Source organism: Oncorhynchus masou, chromosome 27 (genome assembly GCF_036934945.1).
Source record: "Oncorhynchus masou masou isolate Uvic2021 chromosome 27, UVic_Omas_1.1, whole genome shotgun sequence".
Lineage (NCBI taxonomy): Eukaryota > Metazoa > Chordata > Actinopteri > Salmoniformes > Salmonidae > Oncorhynchus > Oncorhynchus masou.
The window spans coordinates 62,519,497-62,545,127 of record NC_088238.1 but is presented as its reverse complement, the minus strand read 5'-3'; the positions used below and the strand labels follow the sequence as shown (position 1 = coordinate 62,545,127).

The following is a 25,631-nucleotide window of genomic DNA, read 5'->3' as shown; positions in this document are numbered from 1 at the left end:
CTTATTTTAGATTGTCGGCCAATGAGCATGCTAAATGGTCCCACAAGCAGGGAGGTTTATTCGGTTTTTTGGGCCATATCAATGATATCTCCTCATGCTGAGCACACAGCACACCAGAGAAGCCTCACTGAGTCCTCCTGGTGGCCAGATGAGGAACTTCATGTATTTCTTCAGGAACACGCAATCTACTGTCCCAGTTGCACATGCCATCACTCTCTCTCTCCCCTCCCTCTCTCCCTCTCCCCTCCCTCTCTCTCTCTCGGTCTCCATCTCTCTCACTCTCTCTCTCTCTTTCCTCTCCATCTCTCTCTCTCGCTCTCTCCATCTCTCTCTCGCCATCTCTCTCTCTCTCTCGCCATCTCTCTCTCTCTCTCCCTCTCTCCCTCCCTCTCACTCTCTCTCGCTCTCTCTCCATCTCTCTCTCGCTCTCTCTCCATCTCTCTCTCTCTCTCTCCCTCTCTCGCTCTCCCTCGATCTCTCTTTCCCTCTCGATCTCTCTCCCTCCCTCTCTCTCTCGCTCTCTCTCTCTCTCCCTCTCGCTCTCTCTCTCTCTCTCTCGCTGTGTCTCCATCTCGCGCTCTCTCTCTCACACACTCCCACTCTCTCACACACACACACACATTGTTCCAGAAATGAAAAGCGTGATTAAAATATTCTTGTCTGTTATATTATGCTGTAGAATACGAGCTGGACTGAAATATCATATTACCTTGAAAACAGGTATTAAGAGGAACTTTTCTATTTCTACTTGAAGAGATCGTTCTGGGTCACGCTGGGGGTCACGTCGTTCTGGGTCACGCTGGGGGTCACTTCGTTCTGGGTCACGCTGGGGGTCACGTCGTCCTGGGTCACGTCGTCCTGGGTCACGCTGGGGGTCACGTCGTTCTGGGTCACGCTGGGGGTCACGTCGTTCTGGGTCATGCTGGGGTCACGTCGTTCTGGGTCACGCTGGGGGTCACGTCGTTCTGGGTCACGCTGGGGTCACGTCGTTCTGGGTCACGCTGGGGTCACGTCGTTCTGGGTCACGCTGGGGGTCACGTCGTTCTGGGTCACGCTGGGGTCACGTCGTTCTGGGTCACGCTGGGGGTCACGTCGTTCTGGGTCACGCTGGGGGTCACGTCGTTCTGGGTCACGTCGTCCTGGGTCACGTCGTTCTGGGTCACGTCGTCCTGGGTCACGTCGTCCTGGGTCACGTCGTCCTGGGTCACGTCGTCCTGGGTCACGTCGTCCTGGGTCACGTCGTCCTGGGTCATAGTGAGCAAACCAGGACACTACTGGAGTGAAGAAACAGGAGATAATGAGTGTGACATTTAAGTAGAGCAACTAGAATATATCTAAATAGATACTCTGAGCAATACAGGACCCAGATACTCTGAATCATACAGGACCCAGATACTCTGAATCATACAGGACCCAGATACTCTGAATCATACAGGACCCAGATACTCTGAGCCATACAGGACCCAGATACTCTGAATCATACAGGACCCAGATACTCTGTGAGCCATACGGGACCCAGATACTCTGTGAGCCATACAGGACCCAGATACTCTGTGAGCCATACAGGACCCAGATACTCTGTCCGCAATACAGGACCCAGATACTCTGAGCCATACAGGACCCAGATACTCTGAGCCATACAGGACCCAGATACTCTGAGCCATACAGAACCCAGATACTCTGAGCAATACAGGACCCAGATACTCTGAGCAATACAGGACCCAGATACTCTGAGCCATACAGGACCCAGATACTCTGAATCATACAAGACCCAGATACTCTGAGCCATACAGGACCCAGATACTCTGTCCGCAATACAGGACCCAGATACTCTGACCCATACAGGACCCAGATACTCTGAATCATACAGGACCCAGATACTCTGAGCCATACAGGACCCAGATACTCTGTCCGCAATACAGGACCCAGATACTCTGACCCATACAGGACCCAGATACTCTGACCCATACAGGACCCAGATACTCTGAGCCATACAGGACCCAGATACTCTGTCAGCAATACAGGACCCAGATACTCTGAGCCATTCATGACCCAGATACTCTGTCCGCAATACAGGACCCAGATACTCTGTCCGCAATACAGGACCCAGATACTCTGACCCATACAGGACCCAGATACTCTGACCCATACAGGACCCAGATACTTTGAGCCGTACAGGACCCAGATACTCTGAGCAATACAGGACCCAGATACTCTGAGCAATACAGGACCCAGATACTCTGAGCAATACAGGACCCAGATACTCTGAGCAATACAGGACCCAGATACTCTGAGCAATACAGGACCCAGATACTCTGAGCCATACATACGTAATGAGATGGGACTTGGGTGGTGGTCGTGGTAACAGACATTGTAATGAGATGGGACTTGGGTGGTGGTCATGGTAACAGACATTGTAATGAGATGGGACTTGGGTGGTGGTCGTGGTAACAGACATTGTAATGAGATGGGACTTGGGTGGTGGTCGTGGTAACAGACATTGTAATGAGATGGGACTTGGGTGGTGGTCGTGGTAACAGACATTGTAATGAGATGGGACTTGGGTGGTTGTCATGGTAACAGACATTGTAATGAGATGGGACTTGGGTGGTGGTCGTGGTAACAGACATTGTAATGAGATGGGACTTGGGTGGTGGTCGTGATGAGTGGGAGAAGATGGACGGGAGCGGTGTCACAGGGGACACGAGGGGGGCGGGAGAGAACATGCTGTCAAAAAAACTACTGAAACAAGATATGCCCAGCATGCACCACGGGGCGATGAAAAAGGGGAGAGAGAGGGAGAGAGATGAAAAGGTATAGAGAGAGGTGGCAGAAAGAGAGAGAGAAAAGGAGAGAGGGGTAAAGAGATGGTGGGGGGGAGGCAGAAAGAGAGAGAGAAAATGAGAGAGGGGTAAAGAGATGGTGGGGGGCAGAAGAGAGAGAAAGAGAAAAGGAGAGAGGGGGGTAAAGAGATGGTGGGGAGGCAGAAAGAGAGAGAGAAAAGGAGAGAGGGGTAAAGAGATGGTGGGGAGGCAGGCAGAAAGAGAGATGGTGGGGGAAAAGAGAGAGAGGGAGAGGGGTAAAGAGATGGTGGGGGGCAGAAAGAGAGAGAGAAAAGGAGAGAGGGGTAAAGAGATGGTGGGGAGGCAGAAAAAGAGAGAGATAAAAGGAGAGAGGGGTAAAGAGATGGTGGGGAGGAGGCAGAAAGAGAGAGAGAAAAGGAGAGAGGGGGGTAAAGAGATGGTGGGGGGCAGAAAGAGAGAGAGAAAAGGAGAGAGGGGTAAAGAGATGGTGGGGGGCAGAAAGAGAGAGAGAAAAGGAGAGAGGAGTAAAGAGATGGTGGGGGGCAGAAAGAGAGAGAGAAAAGGAGAGAGGGGTAAAGAGATGGTGGGGGGCAGAAAGAGAGAGAGAAAAGGAGAGAGGGGTAAAGAGATGGTGGGGGGCAGAAAGAGAGAGAGAGAAAGGAGAGAGGGGTAAAGAGATGGTGGGGGGCAGAAAGAGAGAGAGAAAAGGAGAGAAGGGTAAAGAGATGGTGGGGGGCAGAAAGAGAGAGAGAAAAGGAGAGAGGAGTAAAGAGATGGTGGGGGGCAGAAAGAGAGAGAGAAAAGGAGAGAAAGGGGAGAGGGGTAAAGAGATGGTGGGGGGCAGAAAGAGAGAGAGAAAAGGAGAGAGGGGTAAAGAGATGGTGGGGGGCAGAAAGAGAGAGAGAAAAGGAGAGAGGGGTAAAGAGATGGTGGGGGGCAGAAAGAGAGAGAGAAAAGGAGAGAGGGGTAAAGAGAGCGAGGGAAGATAGAGCGAAGAGAGCTGCAGTGAAGAGAACAGGACTGAGAGAGCCTCCACGCTCATCTCATCTCCACAGCAACCAAGTTACCACAACTCATCTCCACAGCAACCAAGTTACCACAACTCATCTCCACAGCAACAAAGGTACCACACTCCAATTGGCACCATGACAACCGCAGCAACACCCCCACACCCCCGCCACAGGATACAGAGCCCACGGAGCTGGCGCTGATCCAAGCCGCGGAAACCTCGCTGACAGTGCTTACCGGCCACGCATAGCGAGTGCTTCTCCTCCTCCTCCTTCTCACCACTGCAGTGTGGTGTATTACTAAGTAGCCAGGTCACCCGTGAAACAAGTCAGTATTCGACGTCCGTCCATGTCCCAGGACGTCGGGGGATGACGTGGAAACCGGTCACTAGGGAACCGGACCGTGGGCCTAAGGGCTGTTACCTTCAAGTAGGTTTTCATTTTGCGAGGAGGTTGGGAATGTGCACTTGCCTCTGATTCCAAAGTCTGCAGGTTCAAATCTACCAATAGATAGTTGTTTTATACGATTGTTTTAAGGCCAAATCCAAACCATTCGGGCGTCAATGCTTAAATGTAACTTTAAACACTTTGAAATTTGACGTTTGGAACAACTTCTAAATTTGCCGTGAGACTGTGAGAGCTGATAGGTATTAACTGGTCTGTTCCAACAACAGCAACGAATGGGAAAATATTCTCCTGCAGCTGTAGCTATTATAGATATTATAGATATTGATCCTGTATTGCTGTAGCTATTATAGGTATTATAGATATTGATCCTGTATTGCTGTAGCTATTATAGCTATTATAGATATTGATCCTGTATTGCTGTAGCTATTATAGGTATTATAGATATTGATCCTGTATTGCTGTAGCTATTATAGGTATTATAGATATTGATCCTGTATTGCTGTAGCTATTATAGCTATTATAGATATTGATCCTGTATTGCTGTAGCTATTATAGGTATTATAGATATTGATCCTGTATTGCTGTAGCTATTATAGCTATTATAGATATTGATCCTGTATTGCTGTAGCTATTATAGGTATTATAGATATTGATCCTGTATTGCTGTAGCTATTATAGGTATTATAGATATTGATCCTGTATTGCTGTAGCTATTATAGATATTATAGATATTGATCCTGTATTGCTGTAGCTATTATAGATATTGATCCTGTATTGCTGTAGCTATTATAGGTATTATAGATATTGATCCTGTATTGCTGTAGCTATTATAGATATTATAGATATTGATCCTGTATTGCTGTAGCTATTATAGGTATTATAGATATTGATCCTGTATTGCTGTAGCTATTATAGATATTATAGATATTGATCCTGTATTGCTGTAGCTATTATAGGTATTATAGATATTGATCCTGTATTGCTGTAGCTATTATAGGTATTATAGATATTGATCCTGTATTGCTGTAGCTATTATAAGTATTATAGATATTGATCCTGTATTGCTGTAGCTATTATAAGTATTATAGATATTGATCCTGTATTGCTGTAGCTATTATAGATATTATAGATATTGATCCTGTATTGCTGTAGCTATTATAGCTATTATAGATATTGATCCTGTATTGCTGTAGCTATTATAGCTATTATAGATATTGATCCTGTATTGCTGTAGCTATTATAGGTATTATAGATATTGATCCTGTATTGCTGTAGCTATTATAGGTATTATAGATATTGATCCTGTATTGCTGTAGCTATTATAGGTATTATAGATATTGATCCTGTATTGCTGTAGCTATTATAGCTATTATAGATATTGATCCTGTATTGCTGTAGCTATTATAGGTATTATAGATATTGATCCTGTATTGCTGTAGCTATTATAGGTATTATAGATATTGATCCTGTATTGCTGTAGCTATTATAGGTATTATAGATATTGATCCTGTATTGCTGTAGCTATTATAGATATTGATCCTGTATTGCTGTAGCTATTATAGATATTGATCCTGTATTGCTGTAGCTATTATAGGTATTATAGATATTGATCCTGTATTGCTGTAGCTATTATAGATATTGATCCTGTATTGCTGTAGCTATTATAGGTATTATAGATATTGATCCTGTATTGCTGTAGCTATTATAGGTATTATAGATATTGATCCTGTATTGCTGTAGCTATTATAGGTATTATAGATATTGATCCTGTATTGCTGTAGCTATTATAGATATTGATCCTGTATTGCTGTAGCTATTATAGCTATTATAGATATTGGGGGAAAGGAATGGACTGATTTCCTTTGGGATTTTCCACCTATCAGCTCTCGATGTGTAAATAACTGTCACGACTTCAACCGAAGGTGGCTCCCCTTCCTGTTCGGGCGGCGCTCGGCGGTCGTCGTCACCGGTCTACTAGCTGCCACTGTAGGTGGCTCCCCTTCCTGTTCGGGCGGTGCTCGGCGGTCGTCGTCACCGGTCTACTAGCTGCCACTGTAGGTGGCTCCCCTTCCTGTTCGGGCGGCGCTTGGCGGTCGTCGTTACCGGTCTACTAGCTGCCACTGTAGGTGGCTCCCCTTCCTGTTCGGGCGGCGCTCGACGGTCGCGTCACCGGTCTACTAGCTGCCACTGTAGGTGGCTCCCCTTCCTGTTCGGGCGGCGCTCGGCGGTCGTCGTCACCGGTCTACTAGCTGCCACTGTAGGTGGCTCCCCTTCCTGTTCGGGCGGCGCTCGGCGGTCGTCGTCACCGGTCTACTAGCTGCCACTGTAGGTGGCTCCCCTTCCTGTTCGGGTGGCGCTCGGCGGTCGTCGTCACCGGTCTACTAGCTGCCACTGTAGGTGGCTCCCCTTCCTGTTCGGGCGGCGCTCGGCGGTCGTCGTCACCGGTCTACTAGCTGCCACTGTAGGTGGCTCCCCTTCCTGTTCGGGCGGCGCTCGGCGGTCGTCGTTACCGGTCTACTAGCTGCCACTGTAGGTGGCTCCCCTTCCTGTTCGGGCGGCGCTCGGCGGTCGTCGTCACCGGTCTACTAGCTGCCACTGTAGGTGGCTCCCCTTCCTGTTCGGGCGGCGCTCGGCGGTCGTCGTCACCGGTCTACTAGCTGCCACTGTAGGTGGCTCCCCTTCCTGTTCGGGCGGCGCTCGGCGGTCGCTGTCACTGGTCTACTAGCTGCCACCGATCCCCTTTTCATGTTTCTGTTGGTTATGTCTGTATTGTTTCTCGTTTGGGGTTCAGGGCTATTTAAGCCTTTTAAGCCCAAACTTCTTTTGTGCGGACTTTGGTCTCTGTTCTGTTTGTGGATGGTTGTGTTCGGTTTATGTTTTGTGTCCTGTTTTGAGGTCGGTCATTATTTTCACCTGTTGTTCTTGTTGTTGTTGACCTTACCGGAATAAATACGGTTTTCTCTAAACCTCTGCTCTCTGCGCCTGGCTCCGCATCCTAGCTAACGTGACAACAACCTCAGTGGCATGTTTTCATGGAAGCCAAGGGAAACCAGGCTTCCCAGAATAATATAAATCTTAAATAAATAACATACAATATTGGATCTTTCGTCTTTCTGTGATACATTGTTTTCCTTCAAGGCTGAATGTCTCTCACCCCTGGGGAAGCATCCGAGTGATCGAAACAGCTCTGTCTCTATATGTGTAGGTCATTTATCTGTTGCTGTCTGGTCAAAAAGAGTATTCATTAATTCATTAACCAATTAGCTTTGAGCTAGACTGAGCGAGCTCAACTGTGATTGGTCCTGCTGCACCAACAAACAAAAAAGTATAATTGTTGCATCTCGTTGTGTTGTTGTCCTCCGGTGACTGGCTAGCTAAAATATGCTCATTCCTAAATCATCCCTGGACGGGATTTGGACTTGTGGTTTTACTTAGTTCTCCGCACTGGCCAATGATTCTGATCCAACCATAAATTCATACATTGTTGTGCCCCTGACCTGAGAGGATGGAAGTCCAATATGTAGCAGGCTACTGTTAACTAGCTGGCCTGAGAGGATGGAAGTTCAACATGTAGCTAGATCTAGAAGGCTAATGTTAACTAGCTGGCCTGAGAGGATGGAAGTTCAACATGTAGCTAGATGTAGAAGGCTAATGTTAACTAGCTGGCCTGAGAGGATGGAAGTTCAACATGTAGCTAGATCTAGAAGGCTAAAGTTAACTAGCTGGTTCCCGAGTGGCGCAGCGGTCTAAGGCACTGCATCTCAGTGGTAGAGGTGTCACTACAGTCCCTGGTTTGATTCCAGGCTGTATCACATCCGGCCATGATTGGGAGTCCCGGGGTAGGCCGTCATTATAAATAAGAATTTGTTCTTAACTGATTTGCCAAGTTAAATAAAACATCATAATAATAAATAATTGTTGCCCATTAAAAGGAAGTTAGGCTAGCGAGCAAACATTTTAGCCAGGTAGCCGAGGACAACAAAACATTTAATCTGTACTGTATGACAGAGCAGTTTCTGCATGACCTCAGTTCCTTTATTATGTCTTTGTGTTAGTTTGGTCAGAGCGTGAGTTGGGGTGGGTAGTCTATGTTCTTTTTTCTATGTAGTATTTATGTGTTTGGCCTGGTATGGTTCTCAATCAGAGGCAGGTGTCGTTTGTTGTCTCTGATTGCGAACCATACTTAGGCAGCCTGTTTTTCCCACTTGAGTTGTGGGTTGATTGTTTTCTGTGTCTTCACCAGACAGAACTGTTTCGTGTTCATTTCGTTATTATGTATTTTTGTGGTCAGTATCTTTTCATTAAAAACGACGATCACTTACCACGCTGCACATTGGTCAGAGGAAGACAAATTTCGTTACAACATGGAAGAGAAGAGAGGAGGATGTCATTTGTGTTTCACATGAAAGAGAGGAGGATATCATTGGTGTTTCACATGAAAGAGAGGAGGATGTCATTTGTGTTTCACATGAGGAGGATGTCATTGGTGTTTCACATGAAAAAAAGGAGGATATCATTGGTGTTTCACATGAAAGAGAGGAGGATGTCATTGGTGTTTCACATGAAAGAGAGGAGGGTGTCATTGGTGTTTCACATGAGGAGGATGTCATTGGTGTTTCACATGAAAGAGAGGAGGATATCAATTGTGTTTCACATGAAAGAGAGGAGGATGTCATTGGTGTTTCACATGAAAGAGAGGAGGATGTCATTGGTGTTTCACATGAAAGAGAGGAGGATGTCATTTGTGTTTCACATGAAAGAGAGGAGGATGTCATTGGTGTTTCACATGAGGAGGATATCATTGGTGTTTCACATGAAAGAGAGGAGGATGTCATTGGTGTTTCACATGAAAAAAAGGAGGATATCATTGGTGTTTCACATGAAAGAGAGGAGGATGTCATTGGTGTTTCACATGAAAGAGAGGAGGATGTCATTGGTGTTTCACATGAGGAGGATATCATTGGTGTTTCACATGAAAGAGAGGAGGATATCATTTGTGTTTCACATGAAAGAGAGGAGGATGTCATTGGTGTTTCACATGAAAGAGAGGAGGATGTTTCATTGAAAGAGAGGGTGTTTCACATGAAAGAGAGGAGGATGTCATTTGTGTTTCACATGAAAGAGAGGAGGATATCATTTGTGTTTCACATGAAAGAGAGGAGGATGTCATTGGTGTTTCACATGAAAGAGAGGAGGATGTCATTGGTGTTTCACATGAGGAGGATATCATTTGTGTTTCACATGAGGAGGATATCATTTGTGTTTCACATGAGGAGGATATCATTTGTGTTTCACATGAGGAGGATGTCATTGGTGTTTCACATGAAAGAGAGGATGATGTCATTTGTGTTTCACATGAAAGAGAGGAGGATGTCATTGGTGTTTCACATGAAAGAGAGGAGGATGTCATTTGTGTTTCACATGAAAGAGAGGAGGATGTCATTGGTGTTTCACATGAAAGAGAGAAGGATGTCATTTGTGTTTCACATGAGGAGGATGTCATTGGTGTTTCACATGAAAGAGAGGAGGATGTCATTGGTGTTTCACATGAAAGAGAGGAGGATGTCATTGGTGTTTCACATGAAAGAGAGGAGGATGTCATTGGTGTTTCACATGAAAGAGAGGAGGATGTCATTGGTGTTTCACATGAAAGAGAGGAGGATGTCATTGGTGTTTCACATGAAAGAGAGGAGGATGTCATTTGTGTTTCACATGAAAGAGAGGAGGATGTCATTGGTGTTTCACATGAAAGAGAGGAGGATGTCATTGGTGTTTCACATGAAAGAGAGGAGGATGTCATTTGTGTTTCACATGAAAGAGAGGAGGATGTCATTGGTGTTTCACATGAAAGAGAGGAGGATGTCATTTGTGTTTCACATGAAAGAGAGGAGGATGTCATTTGTGTTTCACATGAAAGAGAGGAGGATATCATTGGTGTTTCACATGAAAGAGAGGAGGATGTCATTTGTGTTTCACATGAAAGAGAGGAGGATGTCATTTGTGTTTCACATGAAAGAGAGGAGGATGTCATTTGTGTTTCACATGAAAGAGAGGAGGATGTCATTTGTGTTTCACATGAAAGAGAGGAGGATGTCATTGGTGTTTCACATGAAAGAGAGGAGGATATCATTGGTGTTTCACATGAAAGAGAGGAGGATGTCATTGGTGTTTCACATGAAAGAGAGGAGGATGTCATTGGTGTTTCACATGAAAGAGAGGAGGATGTCATTGGTGTTTCACATGAAAGAGAGGAGGATGTCATTTGTGTTTCACATGAAAGAGAGGAGGATGTCATTTGTGTTTCACATGAAAGAGAGGAGGATGTCATTTGTGTTTCACATGAAAGAGAGGAGGATGTCATTGGTGTTTCACATGAAAGAGAGGAGGATGTCATTGGTGTTTCACATGAAAGAGAGGAGGATGTCATTGGTGTTTCACATGAAAGAGAGGAGGATATCATTGGTGTTTCACATGAAAGAGAGGAGGATGTCATTGGTGTTTCACATGAGGAGGATATCATTTGTGTTTCACATGAGGAGGATATCATTTGTGTTTCACATGAGGAGGATATCATTTGTGTTTCACATGAGGAGGATATCATTTGTGTTTCACATGAGGAGGATATCATTTGTGTTTCACATGAGGAGGATATCATTGGTGTTTCACATGAGGAGGATGTCATTGGTGTTTCACATGAGGAGGATATCATTGGTGTTTCACATGAAAGAGAGGAGGATGTCATTGGTGTTTCACATGAGGAGGATATCATTGGTGTTTCACATGAGGAGGATATCATTTGTGTTTCACATGAAAGAGAGGAGGATGTCATTGGTGTTTCACATGAAAGAGAGGAGGATATCATTGGTGTTTCACATGAGGAGGATATCATTGGTTTCTCTATGAGTAGGCTGAGTCAAAGAGAGAAAGTACCAGAGAGTCAAAGAGAGAGTTAGAAAGGAAGAGAAATATCTCGGGTCTGAGGAGCGCAAGCGGAATAGAACAGAAGCCAGATTTCTTTGCGCGGTGTAACGGAGGGATGCTCGTCCTGTTCTGCTCTTTGAGTTCCCAGCGGCGTGCCTCTGTGCGTCTCCTTGTGTGTGTTGACTGTTTCAATCAAAATGTTAAAAAAAAGAATAATTATAAATGTATTAGTGTTTTATTTAAACAAAAAATGAAGAGTGAAGTGTGTGAGAGAGAGAGCGCGAGGAGAACATGAGAGACCCCCTTGGTCAAAAAAAAAGGTTGAATCAACATTGTTTCCAACTCATTTCAACAACAAAAATCTATGTGATGAGCTGAAACAATGAAAATTGATTGGATCTAAAGTCATCAACATTAAAGGGCATTTCGTATTATTTTCACCCAACTTTTAACCATCCAATGAAATTGATTTCACATTAGTTAACAAATCAACCACATGTAAGTCAAAATTAGACGTTGAATTGACGTCTGTGCCCGGTGTGGAGAGAAGAAAAGAGAGAGAGAGAGAGAGAGAGACGGGTAGAGAGAGAGAGACGGGGAGAGAGAGACAGGGAGAGAGAGATGGAGATAGGGAGAGAGAAACGGGGAGAGAGAGAGACGGGGAGAGAGAGACAGGGAGAGAGAGAGACGGGGAGAGAGAGACAGGGAGAGAGAGAGATGGAGGAGAGAGAGAGAGAAACCGGGAGAGAGAGAGAGACGGGTAGAGAGAGAGACGGGGAGAGAGAGACAGGGAGAGAGAGAGATGGAGATAGGGAGAGAGAAACGGGGAGAGAGAGAGACAGGGAGAGAGAGACAGGGAGAGAGAGAGGGGGAGAGAGAGACAGGGAGAGAGAGAGAGATGGAGAGAGAGAGAGAAGGGGGGGAGAGAGAGAGAAAGAGAGAGAGAGAGAGGGAGAGAGAGGGAGAGAGAGAGAGAGAAGCAGAGAGAGAGAGGGAGAGAGAGAGAGACGGAGAGAGAGAGAGAGAGCGAGAGAGAGAGAGAGCACTAGCTCACCACGCAGCTTGAAAGCATGCTGAAGCAGAGTGTCTTGTCATCCTTCGCCGGGAGCACAGATTCCTGCTCGGACTTGGTGGCACGAGGATGTCCTGAAGGAACCTGCGAAAACACGCACCACAACTCCCGTCTAGAGAAAACACGCACCACAACTCCCGTCTAGAGAAAACATGCACCAGAACTCCCGTCTAGAGAAAGGCTCGAGAGGTGAAGCCATTTCCAAATGATTTTAGATTTGACATTTCGTGGATTAGTCTGTTTGATGTATTCCGATGCCTTTGCTCGTAGCCTGATGTATCACCAGGATGGTAACTTAGGTCTAAAGGAAGCTCATCAGTGTGTTGTTAGACTGTCAGTAGCCAGTAGAGTGGGCTAGCATTGGTTTATGGATTGTGTAAGAGGTGAATGGGGATAGATAGATAGAGAGAGAGATGGATGGATGGTGTCTGTTGGTCTTCTATGGACAAACTTGAATTCCGTTAACTAATTGTCTGGTACTCTAGAGAGAGAGAGATATATAGATAGATAGATAACTAATTGTCTGGTACTCTAGAGAGAGAGAGATAACTAATTGTCTGGTACTCTAGAGAGAGAGAGATAACTAATTGTCTGGTACTCTAGAGAGAGAGAGATATCGAGAGAGAGATAACTAATTGTCTGGTACTCTAGAGAGAGATATATATCGATAGATAGATAACTAATTGTCTGGTACTCTAGAGAGAGAGAGAGATAACTAATTGTCTGGTACTCTAGAGAGAGAGATATCGATAGATAGATAACTAATTGTCTGGTACTCTAGAGAGAGATAGATATAGATAGATAACTAATTGTCTGGTACTCTAGAGAGAGAGAGATAACTAATTGTCTGGTACTCTAGAGAGAGAGAGATATCAATAGATAGATAACTAATTGTCTGGTACTCTCTCGAGAGATAGATAACTAATTGTCTGGTACTCTAGGGAGAGAGAGTGATAACTAATTGTCTGGTACTCTAGAGATAGATAGATAACTAATTGTCTGGTACTCTAGAGAGAGAGAGAGATAACTAATTGTCTGGTACTCTAGAGAGAGAGTGATAACTAATTGTCTGGTACTCTAGAGAGAGAGAGTGATAACTAATTGTCTGGTACTCTAGAGAGAGAGAGATAACTAATTGTCTGGTACTCTACATCATATTGAAGACTGCTTGAGAACTTTATCCAGACAGAACAATTCATAAATAGCCAGAACTCTTACAGCTCTATAAACAGAACTAAAGCGACAACATTCAGTTACAAGAGTTTGGTGTGTGTGTTCAGGTGGGCAAGTTCACATCTACTCTGATAGCAACGGATTGACTGCTCATCTTGTGTGGGTGCAAGATTCAGTTCAGGGCTGGGCGATATATATCGAATAAATTTGATTCGTTAAAATGTATGTTCTAAATTTTGTTTCTGTTTTTATAACTGCTTGTCGTTTCGGTCTCGTCTCCTTCTGTGTTGTGGTCACTGTGTCCCTTCCCACTCCACAGACACCAAGCCCCTCCTCCTTCTGTGTTGTGGTCACTGTGTCCCTTCCCACTCCACAGACACCAAGCCCCTCCTCCTTCTGTGCTGTGGTCACTGTGTCCCTTCCCACTCCACAGACACCAAGCCCCTCCTCCTTCTGTGTTGTGGTCACTGTGTACCTTCCCACTCCACAGACACCAAGCCCCTCCTCCTTCTGTGTTGTGGTCACTGTGTCCCTTCCCACTCCACAGACACCAAGCCCCTCCTCCTTCTGTGCTGTGGTCACTGTGTCCCTTCCCACTCCACAGACACCAAGCCCCTCCTCCTTCTGTGCTGTGGTCACTGTGTACCTTCCCACTCCACAAACACCAAGCCCCTCCTCCTTCTGTGTTGTGGTCACTGTGTCCCTTCACACTCCACAGACACCAAGCCCCTCCTCCTTCTGTGTTGTGGTCACTGTGTAAACAGTTCCCACTCCACAGACACCAAGCCCCTCCTTTCTGTGCTGTGGTCACTGTGTACCTTCCCACTCCACAGACACCAAGCCCCTCCTCCTTCTGTGCTGTGGTCACTGTGCCTCTTCCCACTCCACAGACACCAAGCCCCTCCTCCTTCTGTGCTGTGGTCACTGTGTCCCTTCCCACTCCACAGACACCAAGCCCCTCCTCCTTCTGTGCTGTGGTCACTGTGTCCCTTCCCACTCCACAGACACCAAGCCCCTCCTCCTTCTGTGCTGTGGTCACTGTGTCCCTTCCCACTCCACAGACACCAAGCCCCTCCTCCTTCTGTGCTGTGGTCACTGTGTACCTTCCCACTCCACAGACACCAAGCCCCTCCTCCTTCTGTGCTGTGGTCACTGTGTCCCTTCCCACTCCACAGACACCGAGCCCCTCCTCCTTCTGTGCTGTGGTCACTGTGTACCTTCCCACTCCACAGACACCAAGCCCCTCCTCCTTCTGTGCTGTGGTCACTGTGTCCCTTCCCACTCCACAGACACCAAGCCCCTCCTCCTTCTGTGCTGTGGTCACTGTGTACCTTCCCACTCCACAGACACAACTCGCTATTTATATTTGAGGTTTGGTCCGACACAAAATCGGTCAAATGGAAACACAATGAGACATTATTTACTGTGATAGAGAACGTATCCTTTGTAACAATTCTGTTGTTATTGAGACCCGTGGTAATGTTCTATAATGCTGTGGTAATGTTCTATAATGCTGTGGTAATGTTCTAGAATGCTGTGGTAATGTTCTAGAATGCTGTGGTAATGGTCTAGAATGCTGTGGTAATGTTCTAGAATGCTGTGGTAATGTTCTAGAATGCTGTGGTATTGTTCTAGAATGCTGTGGTAATGTTCTAGAATGCTGTGGTAATGTTCTAGAATGATGTGGTAATGTTCTAGAATGCTGTGGTAATGGTCTAGAATGCTGTGGTAATGTTCTAGAATGTCGTGGTAATGTTCTAGAATGCCGTGGTAATGGTCTAGAATGACATGGTAATGTTCTAGAATAACGTGGTAATGTTCTAGAATGCTGTGGTAATGTTCTAGAATGCTGTGGTAATGTTCTAGAATGCTGTGGTAATGTTCTAGAATGATGTGGTAATGTTCTAGAATGCTGTGGTAATGGTCTAGAATGCTGTGGTAATGATCTAGAATGCTGTGGTAATGTTCTAGAATGTCGTGGTAATGTTCTAGAATGCCGTGGTAATGGTCTAGAATGACATGGTAATGTTCTAGAATAACGTGGTAATGTTCTAGAATGCTGTGGTAATGTTCTAGAATGCTTTGGTAATGTTCAATAATGCTGTGGTAATGTTCTAGAATGATGTGGTAATGTTCAAGAATGACATGGTAATGTTTAGAATGCCGTGGTAATGTTCTAGAATGCCGTGGTAATGTTCTAGAATGCCGTGGTAATGTTCTAGAATGCCGTGGTAATGTTCTAGAATGCCGTGGTAATGTTCTAGAATGCCGTGGTAATGTTCTAGAATGCCGTGGTAATATTCTAGAATGCCGTGGTAATATTCTAGAATGCCGTGGTAATGTTCTAGAATGCCATGGTAATGTTCTAGAATGCCTGCTACCAGAAGTCTGTCATCGTTAGTGAATGTGCATTATGCATGGTTCTGGTTATATTTAGAACAAAAATGACATTTTCATAGACAGACTTGAAAGTCAGATGAGTTATTATTGCATAAAAGCAGGTTAAACTATTTTGATAAAAAAATAAAATAATTGGTGGGTCTTAAGGTTGAAAGCTTACATTTTAGCCTTGGTACAATTTTACCTGAATTCATTAGGTTATTCCCAACTTTTTGAAACGCGGTCTATTGACCTTTAATTGTGCAACCAAGATTAAAGATTAAACAAATAAAATAATAATAATATATATCCGGAGACACCTGAAACCCCACCTCTTCAAGGAATACCTAGGATAGGATAAGTAATCCTTCTCACCACCCCCCCCTTAATGACTTAGATGCACTATTGTAAAGTGGCTGTTCCACTGGATGTCAGAAGGTGAATTCACCAATTTGTAAGTCGCTCTGGATAAGAGCGTCTGCTAAATGACTTAAATGTAAATGTAAATGTATATATTGTGAATTGCATAAATTGAATTGAATAAATCAAGATTTATTCTTAGGCCATATCGCCCACCCCTAATTCAGTTCCTGTTCATGTTGGATTCTATCTCCTTCTCTCTGTCTCTCTCGATATCCACCTCTCCTCCACCTCTCCATCTCTCCTCTCCATCTCTCCTACTCTCCATCTCTCCTCCTCTCCATCTCTCCTCCTCTCCATCTCTCCTCCTCTCCATCTCTCCTCCCCATCTCCCCTCCTCTCCATCTCTCCTCCTCCTCCCCTCTCTCCTCCTCTCCATCTCTCCTCCTCTCCATCTCATCTCATCTCTCCTCTCCATCTCTTCTCCATCTCTCCTCTACTCCTCCTCTCCTCTACTCCTCCTCTCCATCTCTCCTCATCTCATCTCATCTCTCCTCTCCATCTCTCCCCCTCCTCTCCATCTCATCTCATCTCTCTTCTCCATCTCCTCTCCATCTCATCTCCTCTCTTCTCCTCTCCCCATCTCTCCTCCTCCTCATCTCTCCATCTCTCCGTCTCTCCATCTCTCCTCCTCCTCTCCATCTCTCCTCTCCATCTCTCCTCCTCCTCTCCATCTCTCCTCTCCATCTCTCCGTCTCTCCATCTCTCCTCTCCATCTCTCCTCCTCCTCTCCTCCTTTCCGTCTCTCCGTCTCTCAATCTCTCCATCTCTCCTCTCCATCTCTCCTCCTCCTCTCCATCTCTCCTCCTCCTCTCCATCTCTCCTCCTCCTCTCCATCTCTCCATCTCTCCTCCTCCTCTCCATCTCTCCCTCTCCTCCATCTCTCCTCCTCTCCATCTCTCCTCATCTCATCTCTCCTCTCCATCTCTCATCTCATCTCTCCCCTCCATCTCTCCTCCTCTCCATCTCATCTCTCCTCTCCTCTCCATCTATTTTATAGAAATGGAACACACACATGGTGTTTAGACTACTTTAGATCAGGGTCCTATAGCACCCTATGCCCTACATAGTGCACTACTTTAGGCCAGGGCCCTATAGCACCCAATTCCCTACATAGTGCACTACTTTAGACCATGACCTCCGCCCTGTCTCTCCACTCTCTCCCCCTGTCTCTCCACTCACTCCCCATGTCTCCCCACTCTCTCCCCCTGTCTCTCCACTCTCTCCCCCTGTCTCCCCATGTCTCCCCACTCTCTCCCCATGTCTCCCTCAGTCAACAGCGATAAATGGGATTAAAAACAAGCCGTGTCTGTGTGTCCGTGTGTGGCGTGGACATTGCCAAACCAGTCATTTTTTTACAGGCTTGTATCGTTTAGTTTGGCATAGCTCAGAGATGCCTTGGCTTTCATTTGTTTAATGCTTTTAGTGGTTGCATCCGCCTACCCCTTATCACACACACACACACACACTACACATCCCGATCTTAGATTCCCAGGTGACTATCTGCATACTTGTTTATTCCTCTACCAAATCACCCATTTAATTCGTACTAAAGGAAAACAGAGGTAAGGAGGAATCAATCTCTTAGATTTAGAATCTTTATCGTTTAGAATCTTTATCGTTTAGAATCCACTAGAGAAAAACTTTATTTTCTTCCATAAACTCAAACTTCCACTTGTTGTTCCGAGCCGCAGCGCTAAGCTGTTAACTCAACAGACTAACCATCCCTGATCTCTCCCTGTGTGTGTGTGTGTGTGTAATCCCTCACTAAGCAGCAGTCAACCACGTCTCATCCCTTCCCCCTACCGATCAGTCTGTAGCCCACGTCCCAAATTGCATCCTATTCCCCATCTAGTGCCCCTAAGGGGCCTGGTCAGAAGTAGGGCACTAGATAGGGAACAGAGTGCCATTTGGGATGCCAAACCAAGGTTAATCAATACTTTCCAATCAGTAGTTTTGGTTTAACCATGTTCTAACCTAAAAACAAACACACATCAACTCCTCCAAAATATAAATAAAAACAAATATTGAACGGGGTTTGGTAGTAGGTGCTCCACTGGTTTCTGTCAAGAACTGCAACGCTGCTGGGGTTTTCACGCTCAACAGTTTTTCCTGTGTGTATCAAGAATGGTCCAACACCAAAAGGACGTCCAGCCAACTTGACAGAACTGTGGGATGCGTTGGAGTCAACATGGGCCGGCATCTGTTTAATGGGTCACAGAGTCACAGAGTCAATGGGTCACAGAGTCACAGAGTCAATGGGTCACAGAGTCACAGAGTCAATGGGTCACAGAGTCAATGGGTCACAGAGTCACAGAGTCAATGGGTCACAGAGTCAATGGGTCACAGAGTCACAGAGTCAATGGGTCACAGAGTCACAGAGTCAATGGGTCACAGAGTCACAGGGATACAGTGAATTCATTGGGCTGTGTCTAAAGATATTTTTTATTTAACAGTTATTTACATTTGTACAAGAGTAACTGTATTAGAAAGCCATGTGACGGAGATTGAGAGATATTGTATTTCTGTTATGACCGACGTCCCGATTCATCACTTTGAAGATAGTTATTGTATATTTTTGGTGCCGAAATCCGGGAAAAGTATGAGCTGCGACAAAGATCAGAGGGATGAAGCAACTGAAACGAGGAGAAACGTCGGCATGAAGCAGAAATCATGAGACCAAACAAGGCGGGGTTCCATTCGAGGCGCCACAACACGGATTTCGAATCAGATCGACGTGGAAATTTAGCCCAGTCAAATCCGGATACCGGATCACTTGAGGACATTGTTGGAATTTCTGTCAGCTGACGAGGACAGTTTGTTTGAACTTGATCGCGGAATTGAACAGTTAACGCCATTGGACGGATTGGAGGCACAGATTCCAAAGAGCGAGTTATCATTGCTGAAGAGATGTGCACAACGAGTGATATAGGAAAAACACAGGACCTCAAACCCCTTCCAGCACTGTGACACAAACATATCACACAGACAATCAGTAATGGCTTCCAAAGTTGATTATTGAGAAATACGATGGAGGTGTCAGTATGTGGCAGGAGTTTTGGGAGCCAGCATGAGACTTTTATTCACAACAGTGATTCACTGTTACAATATAGAGAAGTTTACAGTCTTCTATCGTTTGGTTTGGCATTAGCTCAGAGATGCCTTGGCTTCTTAGTAGGACTGACAGATGTACGATGATGTAGTCGCTTTGGAAGGAGGGATCTTATGATTAGTTCTCCGAGCTGATGAATCTCACCCCTGGAAAGAAATCCTCTGACAAATGCATTGAGGCGGCTATATGATGAATGTGAAGTTCACAATTAGGAGCTTGGAATCACTGGGTGTTAGTGTCAGAAACCTCTGGAAGCCTACTATGCCCAATCTTACTGCAGATGGTTCCAGAGGACATAGCTCTTGACTATAGTCGTCAGAGGGGAGTAGATGATGAATGGAAAGTGTCTGAGATAATCAGTTTCCTACAGAAAGAGGTTCAGAGCAGGGAGCGAGCGCTACAAATGACAAGATCATACAACCAACAGAAAGAGAGCAAACCATGGAGCAAGTCATGCTTCTCCAATGAAATGAAAACAGAAAGACCCAACATGCCCTCTGCTGCAGCACTGCATACAGCCAGCCAGAAGGAACAACAAACGTGTCTATTCTGTGACAGTGCAGACCACAAATCAGAAAACTGCCCTGACCACAATATTGCTACACGCAAAGAGAAAATAAAGAATATGGGAAGATGCTTTGTATGTTTAGGACAGAGACACATGGCAGAATTCTGTAAAGTCAAAGATTTGTCATGTGCAACATGTGGAAGCAGACATCACATTGCTGTGTGTACCGGTAAAAGTAGTGAGGTTCAACCCCCTACTGTTTCTGAAGCAGACATCACGTTGCTGTGTGTACCGGTAAGAGGAGTGAGGTTCAACCCCCTACTGTTTCTGCAGATCAAATTAATTTATTTAGCCCTTCGTACATCAGCTGATATCTCAAAGTGCTGTACAGAAACCCAGCCTAAAACCCCAAACAGCAAGCAATGCAGGTGTAGAAGCACAGTGGCTAGGAAAAACTCCCTAGAAAGGCCAAAACCTAGTAAGAAACCTAGAGAGGAACCAGACTATGAGGGGTGGCCAGTGCTCTTCTGGCTGTGCCAGGTGGAGATTATAACAGAACATGGCCAAGATGTTCAAATGTTCATAAATGACCAGCATGGTCAAATAATAATAATCACAGGCAGAACAGTTGAAACTGGAGCAGCAGCACGACCAGGTGGACTGGGGACAGCAAGTAGTCATCATGCCAGGTAGTCCTGAGGCATGGTCCTAGGGCTTAGGCCCTCCGAGAGAGAGAAGGAAAGAGAGATTTAGAGAGAGCATACTTAAATTCACACAGGACACCGGATAGGACAGGAGAAGTACTCCAGGTATAACAGACTGACCCTAGCCCCCCGGCACAAACTACTGCAGCATAAATACTGGAGGCTGAGACAGGAGGGGTCAGAAGACACTGTGGTCCTATCCGATGATACCCCCGGACAGGGCCAAACAGGAAGGATATAACCCCACCCACTTTGCCAAAGCAAAGCCTCCACACCACTAGAGGGATATCTTCAACCACCAACTTACCATCCTGAGACAAGGCCGAGTATAGCCCACAATGATCTCCGCCACGGCACAACCCAAGGGGGGGCGCCAACCCAGACAGGAAGATCACATCAGTGACTCAACCCACTCAAGTGACGCACCCCTCCTAGGGACGGCATGAAAGAGCACCAGTAAGCCAATGACTCAGTCCCTGTAATAGGGTTAGAGGCAGAGAATCCATGTGGAAAGAGGGGAACCGGCCAGGCAGAGACAGCAAGGGCAGTTCGTTGCTCCAGAGCCTTTCCGTTCACCTTCACACTCCTGGGCCAGACTACACTCAATCATATGACCCACTGAAGAGATGAGTCTTCAATAAAGACTTAAAAGTTGAGACCGAGTTTGCATCTCTCACATGGGTAGGCAGACCATTCCATAAAATGGAGCTCTATAGGAGAAAGTCCTGCCTCCAGCTGTTTGCTTAGAAAATCTAGGTGTCAATAAGGAGGCCTGCATCTTGTGACCGTAGCATACGTGTAGGTATGTACGGCAGGACCAAATCAGAGAGATACGTAGGAGCAAGCCCATGTAATGCTTTGTAGGTTAGCAGTCAAACCTTGAATCAGCCCTTGCCTTAACAGGAAGCCAGTGTAGGGAGGCTAGGAGTAATATGATCAAATTCTTTGGTTCAGTCAGGATTCTAGCAGCCGTATTCAGCACTAAGTGGAGTTTATTTCGTGTTTTATCCGGGTAGCCGGAAAGTAGAGCATTGCAGTAGTCCAACCTAGAAGTGACAAAAGCATGGATTAATTTTTCTGCATCATTTTTTGGATGGAAAATTTCTGATTTTTGCAATGTTACATAGATGGAAAAAAGCTGTCCTTGAAACAGTCTTGATAAGTTCGTCAAAAGATGCTGTTGTTTCCCCAGTTATTCCCCATTCAGTGAAGATGAAACCAGACAGACAGAACACGGTGTTGCTACCTGGGTAGAAGGCCCATCAGGCAGGAAGATAGTGTCTTACTAGGCAGTCAGAGAAGCTTCCTACGTGAAAACCTTGTGAAGGGCTTGAAGCAGTAATCAGACAAGAGGCTCTTCACACGTTTGGCTCCAGCAACATCCCTGAACCCGTGTTGGACCTGAAAAGAGTGAAGAGTCACTGCCTGGATAAAGAGATTCATAGCCAGTGTTCGTACAAACATAAAGATGTGGACTGATGATGAACTGTTTCGAGGCAGAAAAGTACTGGATCAAGGTAACACAACAACAGTCAGGAGATCAAAGTATTGAAGGCAGGAAAAAGCCTAAAACAACGACTGTAAAATCAGAGAACTGCAACTGTTCCCAGACAAACACCAACTACTGTTGGAGGAAACCTCTTGATGTTCTTCTCAGAAAAGGGAATCTTCTAGAGGTTCATCGCTAGAGCGAGCAAACTGATAGGACGGATTCTGGGAAAGACTGGACAGGTGAAAACAACAGGTTCTCGGGAAAGAGCTTCGCTCATCTATGAAGAGATGTGCACAGTCCTGTAAGGCGTTGAAGCGATTATAAATTCTCTGACCTCTGCCCTTCATGCACAATGAAGTGGATGAACCACAACCTCTGACCCCAGCACACTTCCTGGGGGGTAAAACCTCTTTGCCTCCAAAGCCATTCCTGGCTGACAGTCAGCACCCAACGCTCAACAAGGAGGAAATGACAGATGGAGGTACAGGCAGAGACTTGAGACCAGTTTCTGAAACAGTTGGCGACGATCTAAAGTCAGCACACTGCTGTGAAACACCACAGCCCACCTCACTGAAAGCGGGTGACGTTGTACTCATCGGAGAAGATAACCTACCCAGACAAACCTGGAAACTAGGAAAGATTGAGGAACTGTTTCCAGGACGAGACGGCCTAGTTAGGTCATGTTCAGTTCCTAATGCTTCAGGAGACCTATTCAGCTGCTCAGAGATTTATACAGTTGTTCATCGGGGGGAGGATGTTGTAACTGTAATGGGTTACAGAGTTAACGTTTACAGTTAATTCATCGAGGTTTGTTTAAAAGATGTTTTTCTAGTACTGTTATTTACATGTGTACAAGAATAATTGTATTAGAGTTCATGTGATGGAGATTGAGAGAACTATATTTCTGTTGAATTGGTTAGTATTGGATTTGATTGACTGCAAGTACCAGAATGCCTTGCGACAGGAAGTAAGAAAAATTAAAACGTGCCAGCTGTGTAAAAGTTAACTTTTACAGATGCACAATTGAGAGCATCCTGTCGGGCTGTATCTCCCCCTGGTACGGCAACTGCTCCGCCCACAACCGCAAGGCTCTCCAGAGAGTAGTGAGTTCTGCACAACGCATCACTGGGGGCAAACTACCTGCCCTCCAGGACACCTACACCACCCAATGTCACAGGAAGGCCATAAAGATCATCAAGGACAACAACCACCCGAGCCACTGCCTGTTCACCCCGCTATCATCCAGAAGGCGAGGTCAGTACAGGTGCATCAAAGCTGGGACCGAGAGACTGAAAAACAGCTTCTATCTCAAGGCCATCAGACTGTTAAACAGCAACCACTAACATAGAGAGGCTGCTGCCTACATAGAGACTCAAATCTCTGGCCACTTATATAAATGACTTAATAAAGGTATCAATATTAACTTTAAATAAAACCACTTTAATAATCACATATCCTACATTGCTCATCTTATATGTATATACTGTATTTTATACCATCTACTGCATCTTATGCCGCTCGGCCATCGCTCATCCATATATCTATATGTACATGTTCTCATTCACCCCTTTAGATGTGTGTATTAGGTAGTTGGGAAATTGTTAGATTACTTGTTAGATATTACTGCACTGTCGGAACTAGAAGCACAAGCATTTCACTACACTCTGCTAACCATGTGACCAACAACATCTGCTAACCATGTGACCAACAACATCTGCTAACCATGTGACCAGTAACATCTGCTAACCATGTGACCAACAACATCTGCTAACCATGTGACCAACAACATCTGCTAACCATGTGACCAGTAACATCTGCTAACCATGTGACCAGTAACATCTGCTAACCATGTGACCAGTAACATCTGCTAACCATGTGACCAGTAACATCTGCTAACCATGTGACCAGTAACATCTGCTAACCATGTGACCAACAACATCTGCTAACCATGTGACCAACAACATCTGCTAACCATGTGACCAACAACATCTGCTAACCATGTGACCAACAACATCTGCTAACCATGTGACCAACAACATCTGCTAACCATGTGACCAACAACATCTGCTAACCATGTGACCAGTAACATCTGCTAACCATGTGACCAGTAACATCTGCTGACCATGTGACCAGTAACATCTGTTGACCATGTGACCAATAACATCTGTTGACCATGTGACCAATAACATCTGACCATGTGACCAATAACATCTGTTAACCATGTGACCAATAACATCTGTTAACCATGTGACCAACAACATCTGCTAACCATGTGACCAACAGCATCTGTTAACCATGTGACCAACAGCATCTGCTAACCATGTGACCAACAACATCTGCTAACCATGTGACCAACAACATCTGCTAACCATGTGACCAATAACATCTGCTAACCATGTGATCAATAACATCTGCTAACCATGACCATGTGACCAACAACATCTGCTAACCATGTGACCAACAACATCTGCTAACCATGTGACCAACAACATCTGCTAACCATGTGACCAACAACATCTGCTAACCATGTGACCAATAACATCTGCTAACCATGTGACCAACAACATCTGCTAACCATGTGACCAGTAACATCTGCTAACCATGTGACCAACAACATCTAACCATGTGACCAGTAACATCTGCTAACCATGTGACCAGTAACATCTGCTAACCATGTGACCAGTAACATCTGCTAACCATGTGACCAGTAACATCTGCTAACCATGTGACCAACAACATCTGCTAACCATGTGACCAACAACATCTGCTAACCATGTGACCAGTAACATCTGCTAACCATGTGACCAACAACATCTAACCATGTGATCACCAACATGTGATTTGATAAAGTGATTACTGGCATTATTTAGCGACCTTCTTTCATTGTTTTGTAGAAATCTAAAGTAGCAAAACGAAACGTGAACAAAGTTACCAGAAGAGAAGCCTTCACCCTGTAACGTCCGGAGTCATTACTTTGCCGTGGAACGCTTTGGACACCTTGTAGAGTCCAAAAGGGGAAACTCAATATGAGGAAGGTGTTCCTAATGTTTTGTTCACTCAGTGTATCGTTAAACAGTCGATAACATCAGTGTATTCGTCGTCTGAAGATCAGGAAGAGGAAGCAGTACCTAAGTATGATTCTCAATCAGAGACAACGATAAACAGCTGCTTCTGATTGAGAACCACACCCGGGCCAAACACACAGAAATAGAAAATCATAGAAACACAGAACATAGAATGCCCACCCAAATCACACCCTGACCAAACCAACTAGAGACATAAAAAGGCTCTCTAAGGTCAGGGCTCTCGAGAAAGGTTGTTGTATAGCTCTCTGAATATATGTTACCATTAACCCTAGTTAGATTACAGAAGTGTGTGTGTGTGTGTGTGTGTGTGTGTGTGTGTGTGTGTGTGTCAGAGAGATACCCTCCCCAGATACTCTTTAGTCAGCCATGCATGACGCTTGTTACCACGACAACGTGGTTGTTAGGGTCCCACAACAGAGCCTGACGATCCATCTCTCTCTCTCGCTGCCTCTCTCTCTCTCTCTCTCTCTCTCTCTCTCTCTCGCTGCCTCTCTCTCTTTCTCTCCTTCTCTCTCCCTAATAAACATGCTGCTACCAGCCCAGCA

General features: G+C 45.4%; 1 protein-coding gene across 1 annotated transcript in view; it reads left to right on the top strand.

Annotated features, from left to right (window-relative positions):
* The first annotated feature begins 12,178 nt into the window (after positions 1 to 12,178).
* The window catches only part of LOC135516493 (short transient receptor potential channel 5-like), a 112,939-nt gene continuing 99,486 nt past the window's right edge, over positions 12,179 to 25,631 (top strand). Inside the window, exon 1 of the mRNA XM_064940836.1 lies at positions 12,179 to 12,401. Within this exon, the coding sequence (XP_064796908.1) occupies positions 12,365 to 12,401 (37 nt within the window). The 5' untranslated portion in view covers positions 12,179 to 12,364. The remainder of the gene's footprint in view (positions 12,402 to 25,631) is intronic.